Below are 27,365 nucleotides of genomic sequence, written 5' to 3' on the forward strand. Positions count from 1 at the left end.
CCTGCATATTAGGGCTGGATGAGACAGACTTGGGTTTAATAGAAGGTGGATTTATCTCCATGTAGCACTTGTGGGTTTACGGGTGTGTGTGTGTCTGGGGCTCATATTAAACTGCAGTCATAATCGTCACGATCACAGCAGCAGCTAAACATGGAGCATCTCCCCCCACGACTGACAGCATGAGTTATGCTTTCAGCCGCTGGCACAGTCAAACTTAGACACACACAGCTTGAATTGGATAGAAATGGTGTTATAGAGCTATCAATTCTAGTTGTGTGGTTAGACAGCTTAGATCGATGCAGCTCATCTCAAATTACCACAGTCCCTGTCGGCACTTGGTTTTATGAAGCCACTCATCCTCTTGACAACCCTCACGGAGCCACCTTAAGAGGAGTTTTTGTGAGGAATGGATTCTATTATGTTTTCTACTTTCAGGGAGTGTGTGAGCTCAAAGTGTCACGACCCCAGTTCTTCCAAACAAAAAACAACTCTGCAAGTGGAATTACTTTACTGGCTTTAGTTTGTTTTGTTTGTCTTAAAATGTTTTAAATATATAAATTGCTTTTCAGTAACTGTTTTGGTTAATATTGGTGATGGTGATGTCTCTATGTCACAGCTTGATGATCCGACTGATATGTCATCTCACATAATGTCATTATCTTGTTTCCATTGGTTTTAAAACACTCTCAGCAGTGAGACCCCACCCCTGAAATATTTTTAGGAGGTGTCATCCTCAAAGTTACTTTTTTTTTTTTTTAAATCAAGGGCCAATTAGATGTCTGTTCATTATTCCTGATTTAGTATTTTTTTTAATTATTCCTTTTTCAAGCACACAGTGAACCTCAATTTTTTTTTTATTCTTAACAGTTAAGTGTTATAGTCCTATATTACGAAAAATATTGTTGTTATTTTTTGAAGGACTACTGAAAGGACAAAAGCACTTCATGGGCCAATCAGACCCTAGCCCCTCCCCTACTCCACAGTAGGCCATCACGTCAAGAGTTTCCAAGGTAACGACTCAAAGGTTGACAAGTTTCAGAAAAGTGCTGCAAAGAGGCAAAAAAATGCAAAAGATTTTTGATTTCTAACTGAAACAATATTTGGTTTCATTTTTGATTTGAATCTTTTTTTGGCCTTTTTTGACTTGTAACTAGTATAAAAAAAGCCAACTTGAACTTCAGGCCAAAAAAGAAGCATGTCTCTTTTTTACTACTTCTGTTAGAAATATAAGTGAAATGCTCAACAACATAGTTTAGGTGTCACAGTTGCACAGTTGTACGACGGAATATGCTGAGATTACGGCACAGATGTTTCCTGTAGTGTTTGCTTTAATGTATGTTTTGCATAAAACATTTCAGCACTGATCGCCCCCATAACCCCCATAGAAGCAAGTGTTAAGTCCTTGAAGTGGTTATTTGTACATAACAATGGATGTAATGGAAGCTCAGTGGGGCAGAATATGATCAGGGCCCAGTTTTATTTTATGTTGCACCCCTGCTGAGGATGAAAGTCAAACATCATCAAAACTGCCAGTCCAGTAATTTTGTGTTGTGGAGTGTGACAAACACAGCAGCATGTAGGGTGCACCAGCGGTGAATAAACTGAACCGCTCATTCTGTAGCTGCCTCTGTCCTTTACACTCCAAACTGTCTCTTCATTCTCTGTGGAGATGCTTCATCTGGAATCAACAAATGTAAAATCCAAATTTACTGGTTCACCGTATGTGTGCAGGTCACATCGCTGCACTCCCCAGTGGGTTATGGGTAAATGTTTCCTGCAGGGAATTCGGATAAAGCCCCCTGGAGCCGCTGGATCATCATTTACAGCTGGCTACTGCCGCCACTGCAGACAGCTCTGTGTTGAAACTATCATCATCATTATCAGCCCCATTACACTAATGGAGGTGCCCTGCCGCTGATATTAATACAGACCATTAGCGGGCTATGACATCATCAGTCACCGCCCGGCACTGCACGGACAACAGGATGTGACATCAGCATTTATCATGTCAGAGTCACAAAAGCAGCGGGATGTGACATTATCACTCACACGCTGTGCAGTTAGAAAATGTGACATGATTCAGGAAGTCGTTCCTGCACATTTACTTATGACATCGCTGATCATAACTCATGAAGCTGTGAAAGTGTGTGAAAGAGATATGGTGTCCTGACTCTTAAAGGGATGGTTCACCCAAGAATGAAAATCATTCATTATCTACTCAGCACTATGCCGATGGAGGGGTGGGTGACGTGTTTGAGAAAACACTTTAGGAGTTTCAGGTGTAAACAGCGTGGCAGCCAAATCCAATACAACCGAAGTCAATGTTGACAGATTCTTCAAATACAACATGGTGTAAATTACCTGGTTTCGGGTCGAATTGGAATGTCGGGGCTGACGGACACTTGGATAACTGAGCAGGAGCAGTGTGGAGGCTTGTTACTGTTTTTTGCGGATCCTGTAACGTGTTGGCATCTGATAATGGTGGTGGACCACGATCGAGGTGGCAGCTGATGGTGGATCCTGATGATTGTGGACTATGGTGACATCCGATCGTGGATCCTACAGTGATGGCTGCTGACCGTGGACTATGATTACAACAAGACTGCTTGATATACAATATGTCTACTCGGATGCTCTACCATTACTGACAATAATGCAATGTAAATACTCTTATTTTTCTGATGTTCTCCATTACACGCAGCATTTATTGCACTTCTATCCGTCCTGGGAGAGGGATCCCTCACATGTGGCTCTCTCTGAGGTTTCTACGTTCTTTTTACCCTGTTAAAAGGTGTTTTTTTTTCTTGTTGAGGGTTAAGGACAGAGGATGTCACACCTTGTTAAAGCCCTATGAGACAAGTTGTGATTTGTGAATATGGGCTATACAAATAAAATATGATTGATTGATTGATGACTGTGGGCCCGGAGGTGGAGGAGAGAGCACCTTCACCTGCACCAGAGGATTCATCCGTGCAGCTGAGGGCTGTGGGCTGATTGATCCTCTGGTTAAAAAGTTAGCAGCAGAGCCGCCGGGGAGAGACACAGAGAAACACACGAGGAGACACACACGGGAGGAAAGACACAGGAGAGACTGGAGAGAGCTCAGCTGAAAAGTTCTGAATTTATGTTTGCACCGTGTGTTAAAGAATCAAAGATGCTGAAAAGCGACTCGTTTGTCTCTGGCTGTGTTTGGGGGGGGGGCCCTGGTGGCATCATCAATTGCCACGGTTATGTTTTTGTCTGTGGTTTTTTTGCGTTTGAAGAAGGAGTCCCCATTGACTTCAATTGTATTGGATTTGGCTTCAACGCTGTTTACTCCCTTAAACTCCAAAAGTATTTCGTGGACTCAAACACTTCACCCACTCCTCCGTCGGCACATGTGCTGAGAAGATAATGAGGGAATTTTCATTTTTGGGTAACTATCCCTTTAAACAGTCAATGTGTACATACACTCTACTATTCAACTTATATATTTTGAAATGTATGTCACTGTTCATACATGGGATATGCTGATATTATTCTGATATAGGTTTATATCTGATGTATGTCCCCAGTTGTATGTTGCTTTGGATAAAAGCAAATGTAAGAAAGAATGTAAATATTTAGGTTTTAGGAGCATTTATACAGCACACTGGGGTTTTTACAGCAGTTTGCAGTACGTCACTGTACATGTAAGTGCAACTGAAATCACAGTCTTTAATTAACGTGTGTGTGGAGTTTGTCAGAAGACGTCACGGTTATAAAATCAGGGTTTTAACGGAGCAGCAGCTTGGAAATGGCCTGTAGTGGAAGTGACTGCTGGTTAACATTAAGTGTTTCAGTCACTGTTTCATGCTTGTTCCACTGTTCGACAACAGAAAAGGAACAAAGTGTCAATGAGAACAGCCTCATTTGGAATTTAGTTGAATTAAAGTACAGTATTATGTAAATGAGCACAGAGAGTTGCAGAGAAGCAAACAGATAAAGGGCGGAAACCGACTGAGACTGGGCAGAATTTAAATATGAAGAAATTACAATCATTAATTTGCTACTTAATTCATTTTATCATCTGATACCATTAGCCACATGTGGTTCCACAACAGTTTTCCCTGACCTGGTCTTATTAGGGTTTGGCCTCTGTGCTGGAAAAACCCCCAATGAGATCCAGTAGATTAATTGGAGAAGTTCTGGTTAGCTCTTTCCTTCAGCCTTCAGTATTCATGCTAAGCTAGGCTAATGTACCTCATATTTGACAGATCAGAGAGAGGCATTGATCTCCTCAAGACAGCAAATAAGTTCCCACAATGGCAAATCCTTTCTTTAAAGTGGACTTGACCATGTTAGGAATGTTTTCATTTGCAGGGAATCAATCAACCGAAATCTCTGCATCTCAAGGATAAGTTCACGCCTGTTTTCGGACACAAACTCTAGAAAATGTTCCCTCAATGGGGTGTGGACATTCTCCAAACTTTACATATGAAGAACATAGAACATTTTCAAGATCAGCGGTTGTCCTTCCAAGTTGACATCTACTTCACCAACGTCTACGTGCGTGGCGCCTCTTTTTCATCCTCAGATATTTGTATGGTGATGAATTCTCTGGACATTGTCCTGCTTTATTCTCACATGCGCTCACACAGACATTCTGCAGATATTTCCATAGGAAGCTGGAGAGCAACTGACTCTGGACAATTGTGTTTTCACACACAGCTCCTCCGGATTATTTCAGGAGTTCAGTGCATCCTGTTTAACTTCCCCAATAGAACTGAGACGACATTTCATGAAGTGAACAATTTATTTAACCAAAGATCTTAGGTGCTTGTGATAAACTGCAAACTGGAATCATATGATAAGTAATGTAAAGTAATGTTAGATTGAAACATTATTGTCATTATTATTCACTAGCTTTCATCTTATCACAATATGATAATTATGTTCCTGTAATCATCATAATTTATTAATTAAAAAAATAAATATGCAGTACATTACACAATTCATGTAAGTGATATTACCAGTTATTGGACCATTTCTAGATTTGTCGCTCAGTTCAGCTAAATCCTGTCAAACTGAGCCTCAACATCTTGCCTTGGACAGATTTAGTAATATCTCCAAGCAGCTCTGTTGGGGTTCGGCTGTTCTGAACAGTTGCCAGTTGCCAAACGATTTGATGTGGATGGCCTCTCCAGCGGCTGCGACACACCCAGGCTCTGTCCACTCTGGGGAAGGTATCTCGGATCAGATCAGAGAGCCTGAATCCCCGACCTTGACAATAGAGGCCAGAAATGCTCATCTGATGGCCAGGTCAGTGTCTGGAGACGACTGACAGGAGCTGTAATGCAGTTAGAGCGGGAGACTAATGGCAACAGACAGCAGTGACAGGGCGAGAAAGGTGGGGGGAGGTAGGAACAGATGGAGACAGATGATAGCACAGGAGGAAAAGGAGATAGAGGAGAGAGGAGCAGAGGAGGGAGAGCAAAAGGCCGTATGGAGGAAAAGGGATGGATTGATTGAAGGTGGAGATTAAAAAAGGAGAAAGAAAGAAAGGGGACACATGGAGGTCTGCTGCCATGGACTGAAAGATTATACCACAGTCTATTTCATTTGCATTGGCTCTCAGGTTTCTGCAAAACTTAATTTTTGCTTTAGTAATGTGGCTAAATGCTTTTCCAACCTCTATTAGTTAAAGTTGTTAGGTCCGGTTTGGGTGATCTGATCCTCAGTGCATCTTAAGTGCCTTTGCAAATGGGTTTGATGCATTTTCTTCATCTATAATTCTGGTTTCTTACAACTTGGTTCCTGAGATTCTCTTTCTCGTCCTCATTCTTGACCATGGAAACAGAAAACAGTCTCAAGTCCTTGAAGTTGGAGAAAAAATTAAAACCTCGACACCTGGAAGAAGAATCTGCTGAGGAGGATTGTGTGATATGATCAAAAGCTTTGCACCTAAGGACCTGGTTGTGTGATTGTTTTTGCTTAAGTGGATCTCACTATAAGGAGCTGTCACTTTTTGTTCAACAATCAAGTTCAAATGATTAAGAAGTAACACATGATTGAAAAACTGCTGTCACAGCCTAAACTAGGCTCAGGAAGGGACGTTGGTCTATTCATTCATGGTGCTTCTGAGTCTTCATGAATTTTCCGTCATTGTTTGTTAACATAAGAAAAGGCACAGGCAGTTTTAAAAGGTTTATTCTTGCATGATATTGAATCTAAAATGATTTCACACTTCTCAGGTGGTTTGATGTGACAATAATCGATTCTGCACCATGTGCTAGTTTCCTCCAACCTGTGTTAGAGATGAGAACTGACACTGGATTTTACATAAAAAAAATGAGTTAGTCTTATATAAGTAATGATAAAAAAACTAAGTTAGTGGCTGAAATTTCTTTTATCTTATTTGTTGAAATCTTTTTTTCGTCCTGAGAGCCATCAATAGACTTTTCTGAACAATATAAATAGATAAAAGCTGATGTCTGCAGCACTCCAATTAACAGAACCAATCATTTCATTCTGCGTACCGGAGCATCCCCCGCCCGTGCTCTCACTGCACATGACCGGAGTCTTCAGAAAGACGGACACCGCTGCAGCAGAGACGATCAGAATTTAGTGAGCGAGTCACAGAAAAGTCGTCCTAGCAGTTGTCAGGCAGCGCACGTCCATGTGTGAGGCCCGATGGGAGGGGGTGGGATATGTTGGTTGGATATTTTCAAAGTGTAGCCTGCGCTTGTTTGCTTTTCCAGGATAACCAACCGTAGCTTTAAAAGAAATATAAATAGTTATATGATTAAACAGGTTTTAAACAAACCTACATGTTTTAAAAAAACTGTTATGATCCAAACTGTCGGTGACCAACAGGCTAAATCGTGGTGATTAGGAAGGATTATTTAATAAAACACTGATAATAGCCCTGTTTCAACATGCCTACAAATTCAACCTTATTAGAAAACATGTCTATTTTAAGTGCAATGTTTTCACAATGAGTCAAATTGATGGTCATAGGATCCATGTTTCGACGACACTGGAATTGAAGGACAGTCATCTGATGTTCAGAATGTTATGTGAAGGTAAAACTATGAGCTCTCGCTGCTCAATCCTCTATCCACCGCTTCTTTACAAATTTCTCCTGCTGATGTGGAGTCACAAGGCTGCCCTCCCCTCATGCTATTAAGAGAAGAAAAAACACTCTAACCTGGTAAAGCTTTTTGTCTGCAAGTTGCTCGAGGGAGGAAGAGAAAACAGAGCCAGCAGGAGAGAGGACAGAGGTAAAAGCAAGCGCAAAGCCATAAGAGGAAAAGTGGACGTGATGAGAGAGGAGCACAGAGAGAGAAGAGAAAGAGGAGTGTGAGTCCAGGGGAACTGAGAGGGTACTCTGACTGCATAATTGGTGCATGCACGCGCACACATGTGCACGGATGCGCCCCCGTGCATTACCCCTCTCCCCACAGCTCTGGAGTGATGCTTTAGTGGCTGCTACATTAGCCTTGTTAGATATGCAAAGCGGGCCAATTAGCAGCACAGTGTGCAGGAAGTGACATGTTCCACCTGAAGAAGCCCAGAAACAACTGCAGCCTACGAAGCCTGCAATAAATCACGCCTCTGCGAGTCTGTGTGTGTGTGTGTGTGTGTGTGTGTGTGTGTGTTTGTGTGTTAAAAATGTCCCACACCTGAATTATAAGCTCATTAGCTATGGGCTAAAAAAAAACATTCTCACTCCAAATAACCTCACTTCTATCTCCGCGGAATTAAATCCGTCCCTGTCTCCAGGAAAATATCAATCTGTGCCTCCACTGCAGTGTTTCCTCACCGGTGTATTGCTGTGAAATTGGCTGCAAACACAAGACAAATTTCAGCTGCAGTGCCGTGTTTGATTTGGCCCATGTCAGGGGGTGTGAGGCTGTCTCTTCGGTGAGGAAGACCGGTGAGCATCAAACCCAACATCGGGAAGATACTACACCAGGTCCGTTTCAAAGAATTCAGCAGAGTCTCCTATTTAGCAGAGCATCAACGAGTAATGAGTGTTTCCAGTGAGGGAAACACAACTGCCCATTAACTTTAGACAAGCATATCGGCATTTTATTAAAAACCAGACAGTGACCAATGTTGTTTACCTCCAGTGATGTGGAGGTTCTCACAAGCATCAGGGGTGTAAGAAGAAGTCTGTACTGAGACTCTTATTTGTCTTATTTCCTTACTGTGGTTTGATCTGATGGGAGACACAGTGTGTTCAGCTGTATTGTGGGAGGTCAAATATTTCACTGTGATGTGTGACGTCCAGGTAAAATATATTTCTACTCTTTGCTCGTCAGTGCAGGTTTAGCTTCATGTTGGATTAGGATCAGGTCGAGTCTGAACACTGTCTGCTCTATTCAGATGAGGTCACTGTAATAATTTAACTTTTTTTCATCTAAATAAATGTGAGTGTTTCGAGGTCCAGTGAAGGATTTAAATGTATTTCCTTCTTCATTAAACCTTTGCAAAGCCCACTTAAGCCAATTCCTTCAAACGTTCTCTTGCACTCAAAGATTAACTGTTTAGAAATCAGTGGTCAAAGATCATGGTGACAAAAAAATGTATGTAGACAGAAACTGCACTGGTTGGTGGAGACATATTGCAGGGTGGTAATTTTAGTTTTAAGTTTGTAGCATCATCTGTCAGTCACGTGAATAGTGTGAATCCACCTGCATGTGAGTTCGGGTACAAACAAGATGGGGATGCACACCTAAAAACAAGATTGCTCCATCGCACTAAACCTGCACTGTATCCCTTTAGCCTGACGGATCATTGGAGCCCAATCTCATTTTAAATGGAAGGACAGATGGCCAGTAATATAAAAAAAAATAGACCAGAGTTGTAATAAACCAGTTAGGCTTTAACTCTGTGACCCTGTTTTCAGAGTGAGTTTCAATTTGTACAATGATCACAAGTTTTGAACAGACATTTTATCCACACTGACTCACACACAAGAAAAGAAAATCTTGGCCACCACATTTCAGGTATCAGCAGCTCTAATCCCAGAAGAAGTATCACCCTAAAGTCTGAGGTCTTTCACAGTATCAGTAAAGCTCTGCCATCCACCTGCGTCTGTGTGTATCCATCCAAGCATAACAGCCTCTCCATTCTTTTTGTAGCGAGTGGCTTCTCCCCCTGTCAGCACATTTCCTCACCCCTTCTTTCTCTCTGTTCCAGGTGCTGGTTTGGCACACACGCACAGAGAAGCCGCACCTCGCAAATGAGCCCAAACATCGAAAGGACACCGTGGTCATCGAGGTGTGAGAGGACGGAGCTGAGCACAGGATCCACGAGCAGGAGCTGTTTGTGGCTGCCCGTTACCTCTCGGCTGGACTAAAGACAGCCCCCTGCTTTGTCTCCTTATCGGGTTCATTCGATCTGTTCACGACGGACACGGACTCGGAGGAGCTGCATGACCCAAGACTTCTGGCTGTCTGTCAAACGTACTTTGTGAGAACCGGAGGCCACGGAAACCCGTTCCTTTTACAAACTGGGAGGACTTGGATCGTTGATTTTCTCCATCTATGACTTGCTGATGAAAAGAAAACACTGACATGAATATCTGTTTGAATCATGAATACCTCATTGTCAAGTTAGCTGTTTCACTGTGATGTAGTCTCCATAAACAAGGCTTGTGGTCCAGCATATGTTTGATGACAGTGGTAATGTTCTGCTGATGTTTGTCATAGTTAAAGGAGTGTTCAGCATCAGGGGGAATTCTGGAGCTTGCTTTGTTTCTGAGAGTGACATGAGAAGGTTAGCAGTGGTTACCATGAAGCTAGGTTAAAAGACAGGAAGCAGGGGAAACAGGAACACTGCACCGCTCGAGTTGAAACGCGACAAAATCCAACCTACTGACACAATTAGGGAGATATGACTTCAAATCAATATCACCATTATGTCAAACTTTGACCTCGATTATGATTAATGAACGTAACGTTCTGGCTGTGACACGTTACGTCTCGAGTTGTGTGTGTGGCATTTGAACTGCACTCCCAGGAGAAAGTTTGAAATCTCTTTGGCTGCGTTTTAATCCTGCCGAGTAGAAACTGATTTGACTCTCACAACTGTTTGCTGATTGGGTCTTTTTAGTCATTCCTCATCATTGTGCTGATTCGTGAGTGGTCACATGATATGCGTTTTCAGGCTTGTTGGTATTGACGGGTATTAAACCTCATACAGACCCACAATACTCGTGTGGTCAGAGAACAGAACATTTTCATCCTGTTTGCAGCTGCATATGCAACATGCACAATCATTATTTTTCTTTTCACTCCCAGCAGAAAGAAAGTGAGCGTGTTTGCAAAAGTATTAACTATTACACTCCAACTCACACCTCCACACCTCTCTTACTGAGCCATTTTGCTTTTTTACATCAGCTTTTCAGTCTTTTCATCACCTTCCAAAAGTTTCAGCTCCAGTCGTTCTGAAAGAACACCCCCATCTCCATGTCTGTTAAACAGAACCAGCTCTGGTCTTCTTGTTGACCTTACTTACATGTCTCAAAGGTAATGTGGTAATGATTTATTGATCCCTAAATGCTACATCAGTCTCCTTTAAATCACCCTGAACTGATCATATATAATGAACTGGAGCAACCTTCGCCCTCCTCTCATCCTGTATACATGTGCAGGGTGTGATCAGGTTTGGAAATGGCACACGTGAAGTAACAAGAACCACCTCTCCTGACAAACTGCAATCAATAATGTAGAGCGTGGAGGCCGACAACAAAGGAAACTGGCCTCACAGGAAAACCTCGGCAGAAGAATAAAGAGGGATAACTTGAGTAGATGGGATGTAAACAGCACATCAGATGTGCTTCTGGTTTCACAGCTCAAATGTGCAAGGCACCATTTCTTCAGTGTGCTTTAACAGCAGTGTTGCCAGCTGGAGTGCGGGACTCTGAACGTCTGTCACATTCAAGCACTTCGCCAAAACAGTTCACACAGAGCCGATACAGCCTGTCAGGGCCGGGGAGATCTCTCTGTATTTAGCAGAATAACAGAGTCTAAATCTGGTGTCTGTGGCAACGTTGCCGCACTGTGCAGTGGCCGCGATGCCTTCTGCATGAACCGGGGAGCAACCGTAACAATGGAGATGCAGTTGGCTACAGCAACTGTGACAGAACAATGCAAGGAAGCCTTCAAGGAAAGTTTCTGATGCTCTACATAACAGGAGAGTCGGCGTTCAGAGGAAGGATTAGCCTGAAAAAGAAAGTGATGGACATTGAGGACAATCATGGATTTAAAAGTGGTGTGGCCGTTCCTCGTTGGCTGACTCAAGCTTTTAAAGCTCCTGGATAGGTTAGCATTAGGTAGCTATTATTTACACAGAATTATTGTCTTGGAACTACGGTCATTTCTGTGTTCGACAGTGTCTGTGTCACTGCCAGAAGGGGGAGACTAAAGTTCCGCACTGCAGGTTTAAGTTTAGAGGGCACTGAACATGTCTTCGTATCTCATGTACACACAGGAAATAAAAAACAGGATGAAAGCCAGGATTCTACAGCCTTTATTCCAAATGACCCTCTTGTAAAACTTGGAACAGAAATACAGGAGCAAACAAAATCCCCCAAAAGATAAAACAGTACTTTTACAGTTAAGAGTCATTGGACAAAGACGAACACAGAAAAACTTTTCTTGCTATTTATTGTTTCAATGCACGGAAACCACTTTTTTTTTTTCCTCTGTACTAGGCACCAGAAAATGTAAACACATTGGAAATAAACCTGGAGGACATTAGTTTTATTAAATATGTGTATGTGTCATTCACACTAACCACTTGGGTCACAGAGTGCTACAGTTATTGCATGGCAGAGGGACCCTGTGTTTACGGACATGAATCTCTGCACTGAAGCTCGGCAGTGGGATCGCAGCTCTGTGTGCGTGTGTGTATGTGTTTTGTTCTTTTCTCATTCTCTGTGCTGATCTTCCTCCCATTATCCTCCTCCTGCCAGTCTAGCCCTCTAATTGGTCGTCCAGGTTTATTTTCTCATGACTTACCGTGCTCCTCTTGAACTGCACACAACAAAACACCACAATAAAGATGGCGGATGGCAGAACAAATGTTTACAGCATCATATATTGAAGGAGAAACATGGTGGGTGTCACACTGGTCCGGTTTGAAAAGAATTTCCTAAAAAATAAAAGAAGATGGATTTTCTTACCCCTGCAGTTGGAAATGAAGTGACAAATCACAACCCAGTGGGAGATACAGTACCTGCTCTGCTATTTAAAGTGCAGAAAAAGACAAAACCCCTGTGATTCCAGTGGTGCTTTAATTTGCCTCGGGGAGCAAAGGGGGAAACGGCTCATTTCATCAACAAGGAAGTGTCTTAACTGGGTCAGAGCCCGGCTCCCACTGAAGCCAGCTCGTTTGGTTTTAAAACGCTTCAGAACATCACAGCGAGGCGAGCAAAGACATCCCGGGGACTCACAGGCCACCCGGCAATTACTGACACTTAAAGGGAATCCAAGACATTTACAGATTTCGGTTGTTTTTAAGCAGTTTGAAAAAAGAAAATGGGTTGGACATATTCATCTCTTAATAAAAGCATTGATACTGGTTATGTATTCATCAGTGGTTCCCTGCCTTTGTTGGCTTGAATGCAGATATAAGGAATGTGTCCTTTTAACTGGGGCTGGGCAGTTACTTCCTTCGAGTTTTTGTTTGTGCAGTATGTCTTCAATGTCTAAAACATGAAAACTGAATTATTACAACGATCCTAAAAAAATTATGTTTTCAGTGAAAATTTTACATGAGAGCTGCATTAGCTGTTTTCAGTTACAACAGTTCCTCAATGACAAGATGATCATTATAGTGTAATAACATAAGATAAAAGAGATGTTATTGTGACCTTACTTGTGACACCTTGTTTCAGTTTGAGTATGTGTTGAGTGGGAAGAAGTGCGATGCTGTGAAAATATATTTTATTTTATCTATTTCTTGTAAGGTAAGTAAGGAACCACTGCTGTCATGATCATTTATGTTGGAGCTGATCAGTGATACACCGGCTGCTGTGTGGGGATAAAAAAACACTACTGGCTGCAATGAGACACGTTTTCCTTTGATACTCTGAATGTTGTAGAAATTCTTTGCAGGAAAATGATCAAGTTTTGTGAAAATCAATCAGTGCAAAATAACAACTACTGTAGAAGCAGCTCTAAACACATGTCAGTCAAAGCCTGTGGGATTTAGCAATGCTAAACTTCACAGGCTGTTTTTCACTAAAGGGAGGACTTCATCTCCACAGCAACATCCCCCAGCACCACCACACACACATACAGTGCCATGTGACAAATAAAACTCAAACCAATGTTGTCGCGAGTGACAGCATCAGCCTCTCTCCTATGGCTCTGAAAGAGTGGGGGGGTTCACGTCATATTCACATAGATACAGTACTGCTCACACGATTATCTGCTACAAGGCTCTGCTCGCCCTACAGGGAGGAGGGAGAGAGAGGGGGGTTACAATTTACACAGCAGAGAGAGGGGTGAGGACAGGGTAGCGTAAACCAACCACAACATAGCCATATCTACTGTAAGTACTCAAGGACTATTCACACACTATCCATTTTGGTAAGATATACTGTAATATTACTATAATAGGACTTAAAGTTACTGGTCCAGCAGCTTTCTTTTTTGTTTTGCTGTTTTTGTGCCTTTTTTCAGTCATCAACAACAAAAGGAAACCAAACGAGGACACCCAGACAAAGACAGCACACGACAGCTGCCAGTCTCTTTTTTTCCCACTTGCCTCCACGGTGTCTTGGAGTGATGACATCTTGGCTTCTTAGAGTAACGACGGCGAAGGGATTAGGGAAGGGATTTTAGGAGAGGCAAACCGTCCCCGCTGTGCGTTATTATTGAACTAAAAGCTGTTAGGAGATGGGAGGATCTCAGAGAGATTTGGCCATTTGGTTGCCATGTGACTGCCCCGTGTTTCCCCCCACTCAACCTCTGGACCTCCTCCTCGTCACTTCCACAGCTGAGTGCTGAGGGTCTGGCCAGAAGCCGTTGGTGGAGCCGCAGGCCAACCGGCCGCGGGGGCGCCCGATGTCGGCCCTCCTCCGCTCATGGCCATGCCTGACATATGCTGGGTCATCTGAGACAGAAAAGAGAGGAGGGGAGTCAGCGTGAGCAAGACAGAGACAGCAGCGAGAGGGGTGGGCTGACCCTCCATCCTTAAGCTCCACTCCCATACCTCCATCCCTCGCTCTTACCTTCGCTCTCCTGCTCTCAACGGTTTCAACCTTCCCCTGCTCCCTGCCCTCTCCCCCCATTCTCCTCCTCTGCTCCTCCTGCTTGCCCTCCTCTTTCCAATCTGTCTCATCTATTATGAATGTGCTTTGCTGCAGCGCTACTCACTTATCTGGTCATCTGAGAGCTGTGGATGAGTGTGTGTGCAGGTATGTGTGTGGTCATGCATGCGTGTCAGCCAGTCTATGTGCTCATTTATCAACTCACCATTCCATTACATCTTCCTGCATGATATGAACACACACCTCCTGCCTTTATTCTTCAAAGCTGGTGTCCTGTGTTGTGTGTGTGTGTGTGTGTGTGTGTGTGTGTGTGTGTGTGTGTGTGTGTGTGTGTGTGTGTGTGTGTGTGTGTGTGTGTGTGTGTGTGTGTGTGTCAGCAGTAATTTATGATCGCTCATTAACCACCCCAGTTGTCAGCGTAACAGTTTTGAGTGCTTTATGAGCTTACTCAACTCAACTCAACACTAAATATGAGTTAGTTCAGTTCATTTACGGGGATAAAACAAAAGGTGTAAAATATGAGACCCATTGTGTGTCTGGTGAGAACATGTGATGTCATCTGAATAAGGAAAAATAGTCCATATATTTTGCCTAATGGTCCCAAAGTATATATGTATGTGCATTAGAACTTTTCCCAATGGTCAGAGATGTTAATGAACTCAGGTGTATGTAACTTGTTGTTTTGTAGATTACCTCCAGGTGATTACAGTATTGGGAAAGAAACACTGTAAACACACCTGTCAGCTCCCCACCATCCTAAACCTGGCTCCAGCTTATTTTACACATGGGTTACAGGGCGGGGCTATGCTAATGATGCTAGTCATGCTAACTAGCTGCTAGCTGGCATGCAGGCCTGCTGGACTGAGTGCAGCCTGGGTAACACATTTCAAAAAAACACCCTACATATTATCGAATCACTCTAGTCTGACATGGAGGCTCAGACACTGAGTGCCAACGTGTGGAGGAGACACAACAACCCCTAACCCTAACCCTAACCCTTTTTAAGTGGGTGTCTCAACACCCATACACTGCATAGGAAGCACCTAGCTATGACCTGGTAACGGACCAGGTGGGTTTGTCCAATGAAGCGTTGGTTTTGGTGCTAGAGCGACATCTAGTGGCAGTGAACATTGTACGTATAACCTTTAATGTTAAATGTTGCTCATTTACTCCTGACTTTTTGTTTTCGACAGTAAGATTTGAAACTAAGTGTTAAATGGCTCTATGTATTTAAAATCGATGTATTTACGATCGCCTCACTTTGAGGCTATAAACAGATGAGAGGGAAAATCGGTAAAGTGCGCACACCAGCTTCGCTCTCCTCGTCCTGAGCTTCGTCCTGTTTGTTAACAGTTGCATATTGTGATCCAGTTACTATTTGGAATTGAATCATTACAGCACGTCACTGCCTTCCTAATGAATGCAGGCGTATGCTTACCAGGTGTAAATGAGGCATAAGAGTTGAGTAATAAGGGTAAAACAAGGACAGAGTGATCTGTTGTCAGAGCTGTTTGTAAGTAGAACACTTGTTTACTCTGTAAACACTCTGAAAACTCTGCTGAGAGTCGAAAAAGGAAAATGGGAGGTGGGTGATATAGAACCAGCCTCCGGTCCTGTTTTTTTATGTCCATAATTAGTTAAACCTCTCTCATTTGTCATATCAGATCTGATTAACAATGACTGGAGCACACAGCATTTTAGCTGGACAACATGGGCTCACACTGCTCATGGGTCCAGTGTTATGAGCTTGTTTCCAATGTTTATTCGCTGGCTACCAATGAAGAAATGAGCACAGTTTAAAATAACAACTGATTAAATTACATGAAAATGATTAACTCTAGGTTCTTGTTAAGTACACTTCAAATGCATGTATCTATGGTGTTGTTTCACTCTACTAGTTGTGGTTCAATTCACTGAACGATGGACAAATGAGAAAACCTAAATAAAAAAATAAAAAACTACATTATATTATTATAAAGTAAACCTGGTTTGTAAGAATAGTTGTCTCAAAGCTGCTCTTCCTGGGCTTTTAGAGAGGTTGAAGGGGTGAGGTCATTTCTGCACTGGGCTTTGCACAGAGCAGCACGCAAGTCACTTTTATGACCTGACTAATGGAACATTTTCACAAGAAAAAAGAAAGGGTTCCATAAAAGAAAAAGACAAACATTTATGGTCTATTAATTTATGTTACTAGAAATACAGTAAAAATTGAAGAGTGCTGCCTAAAAGATTAATGAGCAGAGAAACTGCAGTGGAACCATAATGAGCTAAGTGTTAAAATGAGTTAATCAGCACAATCAAATGAATCAGCATATTTTCTGTGTGTTTTAGACACGTACACGATATATTTGGTGTGTACCTGGCTCATGTTCCACTGTCCTTGCGGCTGCTGCTGCCCCTGCTGCATATTGTACATGCTGTGTCCTTGGCTGGCTGGCATCACGCCCGGCTGCTGCATGTAACCCCCGTTGGGCAGAGCCATCCCGGGCATCATGGCCCCTCCACCCATCATAGTGGTGGGTGGGGCGACTCCCCCCATCCCGGGGTTGAAGGCCTGTGGAGTGAACTGCATTTGTGGCTGGCCCATGTACATACCTGCTGGAGTAGATAACAACATACACACACATAGAGTTAGGTTTGTCCAAGACATCATAGTAACTTTCCAGTAAACTGCATTTTAACAAAAGAGAAAATAAGGAATAACTGAATTGCTATAAATCCAGGCAAATACAAAGTATTACAACGACTGGGAAGAAAGGTAATTCATAAAACCAATATTTAAACATTTTTCCACACATCTCACTAACAAAACAAAGTATAACCACAACAGCCACTTACTATCTTGTAATGTTACTTTATGTCCCTGTCTGTGGAAAACACTCTGCTCTTAGAAAAGTGGTTAAAATAAGATTAATTAAAAACATATATAAATGAGTCATTTTCACGGTTTTATCTCATTGATTTACTTTTCATAGGGAGAAATTACAGCCGTATTAAATTACCGCCGCTGTTTCATATTCAACCGGCAAAACACGGGTGGCTTTTATCGTGAATCAGCCACAGAGAGTGAAATACATCTGGCACTGGGGTTTGTCACTGAAAACACAACATTGGTCATTTCTGTCGTCATGGATGAATATTGCAAGGAAGGAACACAACAAACAGGATCGGCCACAGCGAGATGTCAGGTGTCGACCGGCAGCCGACAAACTCTTGTGGAATTTGTGTCAGAGGCCACACCACAGTAACACACTCTTTTACACTCTTGTGTGTTGGGAGGACACAGTGTGACGATGGGAAAAGGCCACATTATTGACTTCTGTTTTTGATTCAAACACTGTGACAACCTGTCCCGCAGTTTGGATTTGGTGTTCAGTAAACACACACACCAGCTCCTCGGTTCCATGTCCAGCAGAGGAGCAGCCCAGGGTGTGTTTGCAGGTCAATACATATAATGTTGCAAAGGAACCTCGAGGATCTCTCTGCAAATGAACTTTAAATATGGTAAATGGTCTGTATTTATAAAGCACTATTCTAGTCTAAATGACCACTAAAAACACTTTACAGCACAGATTGGCATTCATCCATACAATCATACAGTGCATCTATGTGCAGCACTTTCTCTGTCATCTATCAACCATGCACTGTCTCAGTCCAAGGACACTTCAGCATGCGGAGTGGGGGAGACAGGGATCGAACCACCATCGAACCTGGTATGTGGAAAAAAGCGCTCTATCTTCTGAGCCCACTTGAAATATACCCAGACAGAAATCTCAGGGACTTTTGAATTAAAGTCAGTTTGAAGTAAACACAAGACTGATTTTATAACCTAAATACAAAAGTAAAAAAGTCGACCAACCAGATTTAAAGTTTGCGTGACTTGAGGGGATTTAAACACACTCTTTATTACTACCTCAAAAGATTGTCGAAAAGCTCATATTTTCATGCTATCAGCCCATTTCCTCATCAGCGCTGCATGACACCACTGTGGGGAAATGATAAGTGGCAAAATATACAGCAACGGATTTATCAGTATTTTTACTGAGTGGAAAGACCTCAAGGAGAAACGGAGAGATAACTTCTTTAAAACCGGCAAAAACAACCTCTGATATTAGCCGGCTGTGCTCGCTGCATGTAGGAGATGTTGGAGAAAACCTCCTCATACTGAAGAACTGCAGCCTCCGAATCAGGACCTCTATTCAGGTTTTAAAGTCCTGTACTGCAGATTCAAAGTGGAGTCCATGAATACATGTACCAAACATGGGCTGGTTATAATATCTTATCACATTAGTGTTTTCTGACATTTTGAAAATGCCACATCCGTCCTGCTACAGTGCAGAAAGGCACCCACAGCCATGCACACACACACACAAAAGCACGCGCGCACACACACACACACACACACATAACAGCACACACTCGATGATCTGGGGCATTTAGCCTGGCAAGCTTCTTTTAGCTTTGATCTCCAACAGCATTTATTTGGATTCAGGGACAATAAAGCAGCAGAAAGCTCTTCATCCTGATTTCCACTCTTAATCCTGTGCACACATCAGTGTTACCATGCAGCAATATAATCAATATGCACATGAGCCTGCTGCACATACCCACCATTCAGAAAACATGTGACCCTAATGCTGTCCCACACACACACTCCAAAAACATGCTTAGCTTGTTGTATGTATGCATGAGCACTGCCAACATGCCCACATACACTCACATAAACAGTCTTGGCACTTCGGTCCTCACTCATAATAACTGTGAGATGAGTGTGAATCCGCAGACACATCTCTATTTTTACGGCTGCGCTGGGACTCCAGTAAATGCGGCGTGGAGTGGACCTGCCGGCTTTTCAGCGAGGCTGACCTTTCATCTGCCTCGCTCTGCTCAGTTTTTATGATACATCTTTCCTCTTCTGTGTGTAGGTTTGTGTCTCAGCTTGTGTACGAACCCTCACGTCTAAGTGTGTGCTCTTGTGTTAATGCAGTATGCGGCTTATTGTTCCTCGTTTATAGTGTCTTTTATAGTGCCTCTTTACATTCTGCATGCACAACACATGAAGCTGTTTAGCTTTAGATAACAGACTCTGCATTCCATGTTCACATCGTGTGGACACACCTTGTCCTGCGTTCGAACCAGTGTCACACCTGTTTTGCAGCCACGTCTCACTTTCCACTGCTGCCTTCAAACATGCCACTTCAGGCCAAAAGCTATAAAACAAAATCTGACATGTTGTGCCCTTATAAAGATGATACGATGAATATGTTAGCAAACAGTTGCCTATTTACACATCCATCACTGTGGAACTTCACAATTAATTCGGACCTCCGTTTCTCAGCACTGAGCACAAACGATAGTGAGCTCAATACTTAAACTGGAAACACACTATTGTTGCAGCACCTCAGTACTTTTTATTACGTGCGTCAATGCAGCCCCTATAGCACCAATAGGAGGCTTAGAGAGTAGTGGCAGCAGTGTTGTGCATGTGGAGGCTATAAAATATAGCTATTTTAGCATGAGCCGTTCAGAAATGTGTTTCGGCTTTTGCTCTCCTTTCAGCTCGGTTTTTTTCAACTCCACCAACTCCCAAACTAAACTTTGATCATCTCAATAGACACAGATTCTGCATGTGAATATTTAGAACCTGTGGGCAAGGGACAAGATTTAGGGCCGGAACCTCCCTGGTTTCTGTTTCCAATCTGAACATGTTTGACCAGGCTTTGGTTGCCTACAGCTTGACAATCCGTGTAGAGACGGAGGTGGAGCACATTGACCAAAATGCATCGACTTTCTCATTTATCTGAATTCATTTGCAGACAGCTGTTAACAGACATTAGCTTAATGTTGTCAGGGCCTCCAACCCCTACGAAAAGCATCGCTGTATGTGCTTTGTGTGGAGAAACGTTCGAATTGTTTGATAAAAGAAACTCATCAGACAGATAATGTGTATGGCGAATGGACGACGGAGTCTTGGCCCAGATATCTGCTGCCTGCACCGGAAGCCCCAAAATATTGGTTGTTGCCTCCTCCTCTTCAGATGATAGCTGATGGACTCGCCAGCTAATATCTAATGCTGCGTTCACATCAACCGCTACCTGAGGCTGGTCAGTGGTCTGTTCAATCAAGAACCTGTTTATATTAGTAAAAGCAGCTAAAGTTAAGGTAAGGCCAGTGGCAGCAGGCCTCAGCAGCAGGTTGTTATTATGAGGACACAGTGAAGTTAAATGAGGCGAGACTAAATGAGGATCGACCTTTTTTTGTTGCCCCTTGGAGCAGATGAAAAGCTGAGAATCAATGCCAAGTGGACTGGTTTATTGTTAAGCAGAGTTCTACCTGATGTGGTGAGTTGAATACTGTATCTTTAAACTGTGATAGCTTTGGAGGAGAAGTCAGATGCCAACAGTTGAGGGTCAAAAGATAAGTTATGGATTGAGTTTTTGCACTTAAACAGATTATAATCTTAGTCATATTAAACTTTTCAACGGAGAGAACAGAAGACTCACTGGATATTCAGTGCTATCCATGTTCCAATGCTGTGTATTTTATGGTTAAACTAATCAAAGTAATTGTTGAGCTCAAATTAACTTGGCTAGTGGGGCTGATCAAGCTCCGCTGACTTCTGGACAATGAAGAGTTAATGAAAAATGCTGCATTTCTGTGTGTGTGTGTGTGTGTGTGTGTGTGTGTGTGTGTGTGTGTGTGTGTGTGTGTGTGTGTGTGTGTGTGTGTGTGTGTGTGTGTGTGTGTGTGTGTGGTGTGTCTGTGTGTGTGCGCAGACGTGTGTTACCTTGTCCTGGGGCAGATTGCTGCTGGCTCTGCGGCTGACTGCCCACTGAGCTGCTGGCATACAGAGACAGGATGGAGTCTTTAGATAAAAGCTTCTTCTCCTCCGCCTTTGTGGTCATAGTGGTGGAGATAGAGGAGGAGGTGGAGGTGTCCGCCTGCGGAGCTGCTGTACTGGAACTAGACTGTGAGGGAGACAGACGGGGGAGGAGAGTCATAAAAGATGAATGTTTTTAATGGTTTGCTGTACACATGACCTGTGCATGTCCACTCGACAGGACAATGGAAGGTAGCTGATTGATGCGAATGCCAGTGCCTCAGTTTCCGACACTAAAACTCTACGTTTTAAACATAAATTATAAATAACTGACTTTGTATACTATATTTTAGCTCTGCTCTTTTTAAAATTTTATTGTAAACTCAATAATTCCTGTCTTTATGTCTTTTCTTGATATATTCACCATAATGGACATTTCCACAGCACTAATTCCTTCACTTAACCAGTAATGTCATAGTTAATGTCAAGTAAGTCAGTTAATTCCAATCATTTCTCGATGTCCATTCTTTTGATTGGTGTTAAGCTGCTGTCAATGAAACACTCCCTGCACAATGACTCAAAGGGTATCCTCCCTCTCTTTCCGACAGGCGTTTAATCTGCAGGACGTTTTAATGACATTAGCTTCATAGTGATTAAAAGAACGGCAAAGTACAGCTCAGATCAAATAGTGAGACAAAATGGCAGAGTAGAAGCAGTCCGTGGTAGTGATAATTATTGCCCATAATCAGAAGACAACCTACAGTCCACAGACACAGGTCTACTTATCCTCCAGTGTACCCGCCTCTCTTTTTCCTAACTCTCTAAAATCATTCAAAACATTCATTTTCAGACATGACCTCCTGAGGATGTACCCAAATATTGGGTTCCGAACTTTATGCGGACGCTGGCTTTCACACATGCACAACACAGCAGGAGATTCTCCACTCAGAAGTGTTCACAACAACACAGAAATCTCTGGAGCCTTCAGGTGAGGGTTGGTGCAGAAGGCAGAGGCAGGAAGATACATATTAATTCTGCTTCAACACCTCCAATCGCTCGCTGTGAATCCAGCAGGGGATCTCCATATTGGCTTGTCTGGACATTCTGCGGACTTTATACTATGAGACTGGACGAAGAAAGACCGCAGAAAATCTGAATGCTCTCCCTCAGACTTTTAAATTCACACATACAGCCCATCTAGAGAAAGTCCAAAGGATCTCCAGAGTTTAGTGCATGTCTGGAAGCAGCTTTTAACTGATTTTCGATCTTTATGCTGCAATCTTAATTTCAAGCGAGCAACAAAAAAAATGAGTAGAAAGACTTTTTACTTTTATTTACTCATACGTACTGTAGAAATCAGGGAGGAATACAGACGTGACAAGACCGGGAGAAGAGAGGGGAAGAGACGAGACAAAGATGAAGGGGAGAAGAGCAAGAGTTGAGTAAAGGACAAAAAAAAGCGGAAAAAAGAATGGAGGAGAAGCATTGTCACAGTAAGTGAGACAGATGACATTAATTAGGCTGCTGCACAGAAAGGTAGACATGAACTGTTGCAGACAGAAAACACACACACACACACACACACACACACACACACACACACACACACACACACACACACACACACACACACACACACACACACACAGTCATGTTCACGTCCACTGTTTCATTTTTTCAAACTCAAACATCTATTACACCTAATGGATGGAGCTGACAAGAAAGCAACACCTGTTTAAGAGCTCTGAACAAGTGTGTGTGTGTGTGTGTGTGTGTGTGTGTGTGTGTGTGTGTGTGTGTGTGTGTGTGTGTGTGTGTGTGTGTGTGTGTGTGTGTGTGTGTGAGGGTTAGAAGAGGAGAGAAGAGGGAGACCACAGTCAGGTGGACTCCATGAATAAACAGTGGCTTCTGCAAAACACACACACACACTAGTGCATCAACATTCTGAATTCAATGTCAAGAATCCTTCATATACACACAAATTATATATTATCGAGCACACACAAACTTAATACTCAAGTGTAACAGACATAACGACAAAATCGCACACACACATCCACACAAACACACACAAAGCATTGTGAGGGTGTTGTGCTCAACTGCTTAGCAGGCAGTGCTGCTCCCCTCTGTCTATCTCTGCTGCCTTTCTTTGACTTGTGGAGGGACGGAAGGAGGGAGGGGAGGGGGGCACAGGGAGAAACAGAGGCAGGATGCAAGAAAAAAAGAGGAATGATGGAGAAGAACAGGAGGGCATCAAAAAATAAGGGACATGGAAGGGCAAAAAGGACAGAGATGGCAAGGCTGCAAAGGTAAGAACAGGAAAGGAAGGCAGGGAAGACACAGTATAAAAGGGCGGAAAGAATGATGGGAGAGACTGAAAGGAGAAAAAGAAAAAAAGGGAGGACAAGGACAAGTTGAGAGGAAAGGAAGAAGAAGTGGATGAAGAAAAAAGCTGAGTAGAATAGTTGGATGATTATTCATGCAAACACACACGCGCGATTCATTTTCTCTCTAGTTATTCGAGTAGAGGTGAGTCAGGTGTTGACGGAGACTGGGTGGAGCTACCCAATAATAACTGCAGCACATTAGTGTGTTTCTCACTCCTGCACAGACTGGAGATAAGAATGGTGAGAAAAGGCAGCAAACTGCCCTCACCTGCTCCGTCACTCAGCTTCTGTGTAACATGACTCAATCAAAGGAGCTAAGCCTATTTGCTGCTAAGCTCGTTCCCAAAGTTGAAAAATGCATTAAGCGGACTTTAAATCCTGAGAAGTGCAACAGTAGTCGCCGTCCGTTCATCTTCCTTCTCTGAGACGTGTTTGTTGAATAGGCAGTGTGATTCAGACACGCTCTGCCGGCTCTGAACTGTGAGATGAGAACATCATCCACGATGATTTAGGAGGAGAACAGCAACATGTGGAGGAGCAAGTGTGATGGAAAGTGCTCAGAGGTGGGGCCACTTTAAGTGTGTTGTTGCTGCACAAGCCTTAAACTTTGATATAAATATCAATTATATACAATTTCTCATTTGCTACACTGTATGTTATTAAGAATTAAGACATGTAAATTCAAGGATACATCTTCTTCATTATATCTTTGTTCTTCTGATTATGGCCTTCATTTATGATAATTTTGCACTCAACAAAACAACTGCAGAGCTCTCAGAACATAGAAACCTCCAATTATTGCTCCAAAATGTAATGGGTTCTTCCTTGGGTCACTCCCGAACCCTCTGTACAGTAGAGCAGTCGGGCCAAGTGTCTTCACAACTATAAGATGGATTGTTGGGAAATGTTGCACAGTCCCCCGAGGTTCAGGTCAAAGCTTGAACTTAACATTGTCATTTGGAGACTTTAAACATTCTGAGGTTAGCATTTAGAGTCCAGCACCATAGAGCTGCGAGCATGGTTGTATCAGCTTTAAGGTAGGGTTGATAATTTTGCTGGAACCCTTCATATTTTATTTGTTTACATCCTCTTCAATTCCCGATAACCATCAGTAAATAAATAAACTAAAACTTAAAAAATGCCAGCGTCTTTAGCCCTCGTCGGATTGTAATAAAATGTAATTAATGGCACGGTTATGTGTTTTGGGGTCATAGCTTTGACGAGAGGGCTGATGCAACGGGCTGGGATGATTTGGTTATATTTTCAAAGTGTAGCCTGCTCTAGCTAGCTTTTCCAGGATTACCAACCCTAGCTTTAAGTATTGTAACTATTAACGGTGTAATTTCCAGATTTTCTGAGATTATTAATCCTCTTGATGGAAACAGAGAGTTATTGATCAGCAGACTCAGTTTGACTCATCAAACATGATTAGATACTTTGACATGGTGGTACAGTAAAATGTTGGTAAAAGGTTAAAAACTATTGATTTAAGGAATTCCCTTAAACCAGTGTAATATCGACCACTGGTGCTTTTATTTCTTCTCCTTCATGTTCTCCTAATGAGAGCATGTGCTGCTCAAAGACAAGGGACCGACATTAGGTCAATTAATGGCCAACCTGCTCTACCACCTATGAGTTATAATACAGAAAATAAAGGCAGTGGAAATGTAATTAACTGTAAAAATGACACAAATAAGACAGTGAGGGGGATCAGTGGCCTTTACATTATACTGGTGCACGTGGTTCTTCAAATGAAGTTTCTTTTGGCATTAATACAGTTGCTTAAGAGAAACCAGTTTCCCATCAGCCTTTCACTCCTACTGCCATCTGTGAGTGCCAGACATTAAAGCACTATTAGCCCCAGTTGCACTGAGACAGTGAGTGTTCTTGCCAAAGCAGAACAGTACACAACGCACATCTATCTAATCTCTCTGAAGGAGAAGAAACTTAAGCTCAGCATGTCACGTGTGCGTCTATCTTTTTCTGGCACTTTCTCAAACTGCCATCAATACCATGCCACACACGCACACGCACACACACACTGTCCACATAGTGTGTGAAGTGTTGCTGGGCTCCTAGCAGCAAATTGTGCAAGAGAAAGCGTCTTCAACAAGGCTCCATTCTTCTCACCCAATGTTGCTGTTGCAGCCAGAACTCTGAATCTGCACTGTGACAGCCTTTTCCTCACTGTCGCTGTGGATAGACTTCCACACACACACACACACACACACACACACACACACACACACACACACACACACACACACACACACACACACACACACACACACACACACAAAAGACTATGTCTCCCCACGGTTTTCCATCACTGCTTGAAATACTCATACACTCCCCTCTGATAGACCATCTGTGGCTATAAAATCACACTGGGCTCGGTGTGTGTGTGTGTGTGTGTGTGTGTGTGTGTGTGTGTGTGTGTGTGTGTGTGTGTGTGTGTGTGTTTGTGTGTGTGTGTGTGTGTGTGTGTGTGTGTGTGTGTGTGTGTGTGTGTGTGTGTGTGTGTGTTTACTGAAAACAAAAGCAAAGCTTGGAAGTCCAGTAAGAGCGTGCCAGAGAGAAAATAGGACAGTAAGGAGAAAGAAATGGGAACAAAAATGAAAAGAAGAACAGGAAGGAAGAAATCAATTTCTGGTCAACAGTTCATTACCTCATCCCTCTCTACCTCCCTCAACAAACTGCATTCATCTCTCCATCTCTCCACCCCCTCACAACATTTTCTTTCCACTCTCCCTCCACCCTTCACGTTTTTTTCTCCTGACCTCCTCCCTTTATACCCTCCTCCCACTCCCAGTCATCCTTTTCCTTTTCCCTTCTCTCTTTCATCCTGCTAACTCCTCAAAACCAAACACAACACACTTGCACAAAAGCTTAACTTTGAGTCCATGTAAACACAACACATGTTGTGCTCAACATGAGGACACTGGTTAGATGTTGTTCTCTGATGTGTTTTTCCTCCATGCACCATGTGAATCTAACAAACAAGGGGAGTAGATCTGAGTGGCACTGAGGTTTGTTTACTGAACGACTGAAAGCAGAGACAGTGACGACTCCTTGTCCTTCGCTAAGCCTCTTTACTACAGCTTAGATACATGAATAATAAACATGCTAAGAATTATCACAACTGTGCACTTCCCCTCAGCTCTACTGAACGTTTCATAATAATAATATAATAATATCAAATATAATACTATAAGAAACTTTATCTATATAGCACATTTAACAATGTTATAAAGTGCCTCAGAAAGAAGAAATAACACCAGACAGGCAGATAAAGGGAGGATCAGACAATGGAACATGAGCGGAGAAGATTAGAATGGCAAAATAACTAAGAACATGTAAATAAATAAATAAACAGGATTAGTCAGTTTAAGTTAGAGCCAATGTCAACCATTTGTAAAAGCTGTCTTAAAACGAAAAGATTTAAGAAGGAATTTAAAGGAAGCTACAGAATTAGATTGAGTTCCATAACGTGGGGCTCTGATAGGAAAGGCTTGGTCATTCTTTGTTACGAGGTGAGACCTGAGAGTAATCATAGACTGTATATAAAGAAGGTCGACATGACAGCTCCCCAAAAGTGAGGCCAAAGCATCTCAATCGTCACAGAGTCATAGATCCCGCCTCCTCCATGTTAGTGGATGGGACACGGACGCAGCTAAAAAGACAAAGGACAGGTTTCTGTCATCTTAGGTAGTTCTTATCACACTGATGTATGTCGAAGTGCAATTGGCAAAGATCAATGAATGCAGGTTAAATACACGTGGATTCTCTTTGTGGTTGATCTTATGCAAGTCACCAACATTTACACTACTGTTGCATTACCCTCATGTGTATTTTCTGGAAGATTTTACAAAAATCAGGGATGGCAATGCCGATGGATGTTTCACAAAGT

At 42.7% G+C, this 27,365-nt stretch overlaps 2 protein-coding genes across 9 annotated transcripts in view; one reads left to right on the forward strand and one right to left on the reverse strand.

Annotated features, from left to right (window-relative positions):
• The window catches only part of b3gat2 (beta-1,3-glucuronyltransferase 2 (glucuronosyltransferase S)), a 49,931-nt gene extending 38,191 nt beyond the window's left edge, over positions 1–11,740 (forward strand). Inside the window, exon 4 of the mRNA XM_035173339.2 lies at positions 9,166–11,740. Coding sequence (XP_035029230.1) covers positions 9,166–9,252 — 87 coding nt within the window. The 3' untranslated portion in view covers positions 9,253–11,740. The remainder of the gene's footprint in view (positions 1–9,165) is intronic.
• smap1 (small ArfGAP 1) overlaps positions 11,484–27,365 on the reverse strand; it is a 98,878-nt gene continuing 82,996 nt past the window's right edge. For 7 of the 8 annotated variants that reach the window (XM_035173326.2, XM_035173325.2, XM_035173338.2 and 4 more), the window contains 3 exons: positions 21,036–21,216; positions 16,608–16,846; positions 11,484–14,091 (listed from right to left, as the gene is read on the reverse strand). In XM_035173326.2, coding sequence (XP_035029217.2) covers positions 13,963–14,091; positions 16,608–16,846; positions 21,036–21,216 — 549 coding nt within the window. In that variant the 3' untranslated portion in view covers positions 11,484–13,962. The remainder of the gene's footprint in view (positions 14,092–16,607; positions 16,847–21,035; positions 21,217–27,365) is intronic. The other variant, XM_035173329.2, reaches the window with a different exon arrangement.

The sequence above is a fragment of the Hippoglossus stenolepis genome, chromosome 12 (genome assembly GCF_022539355.2).
Source record: "Hippoglossus stenolepis isolate QCI-W04-F060 chromosome 12, HSTE1.2, whole genome shotgun sequence".
Lineage (NCBI taxonomy): Eukaryota > Metazoa > Chordata > Actinopteri > Pleuronectiformes > Pleuronectidae > Hippoglossus > Hippoglossus stenolepis.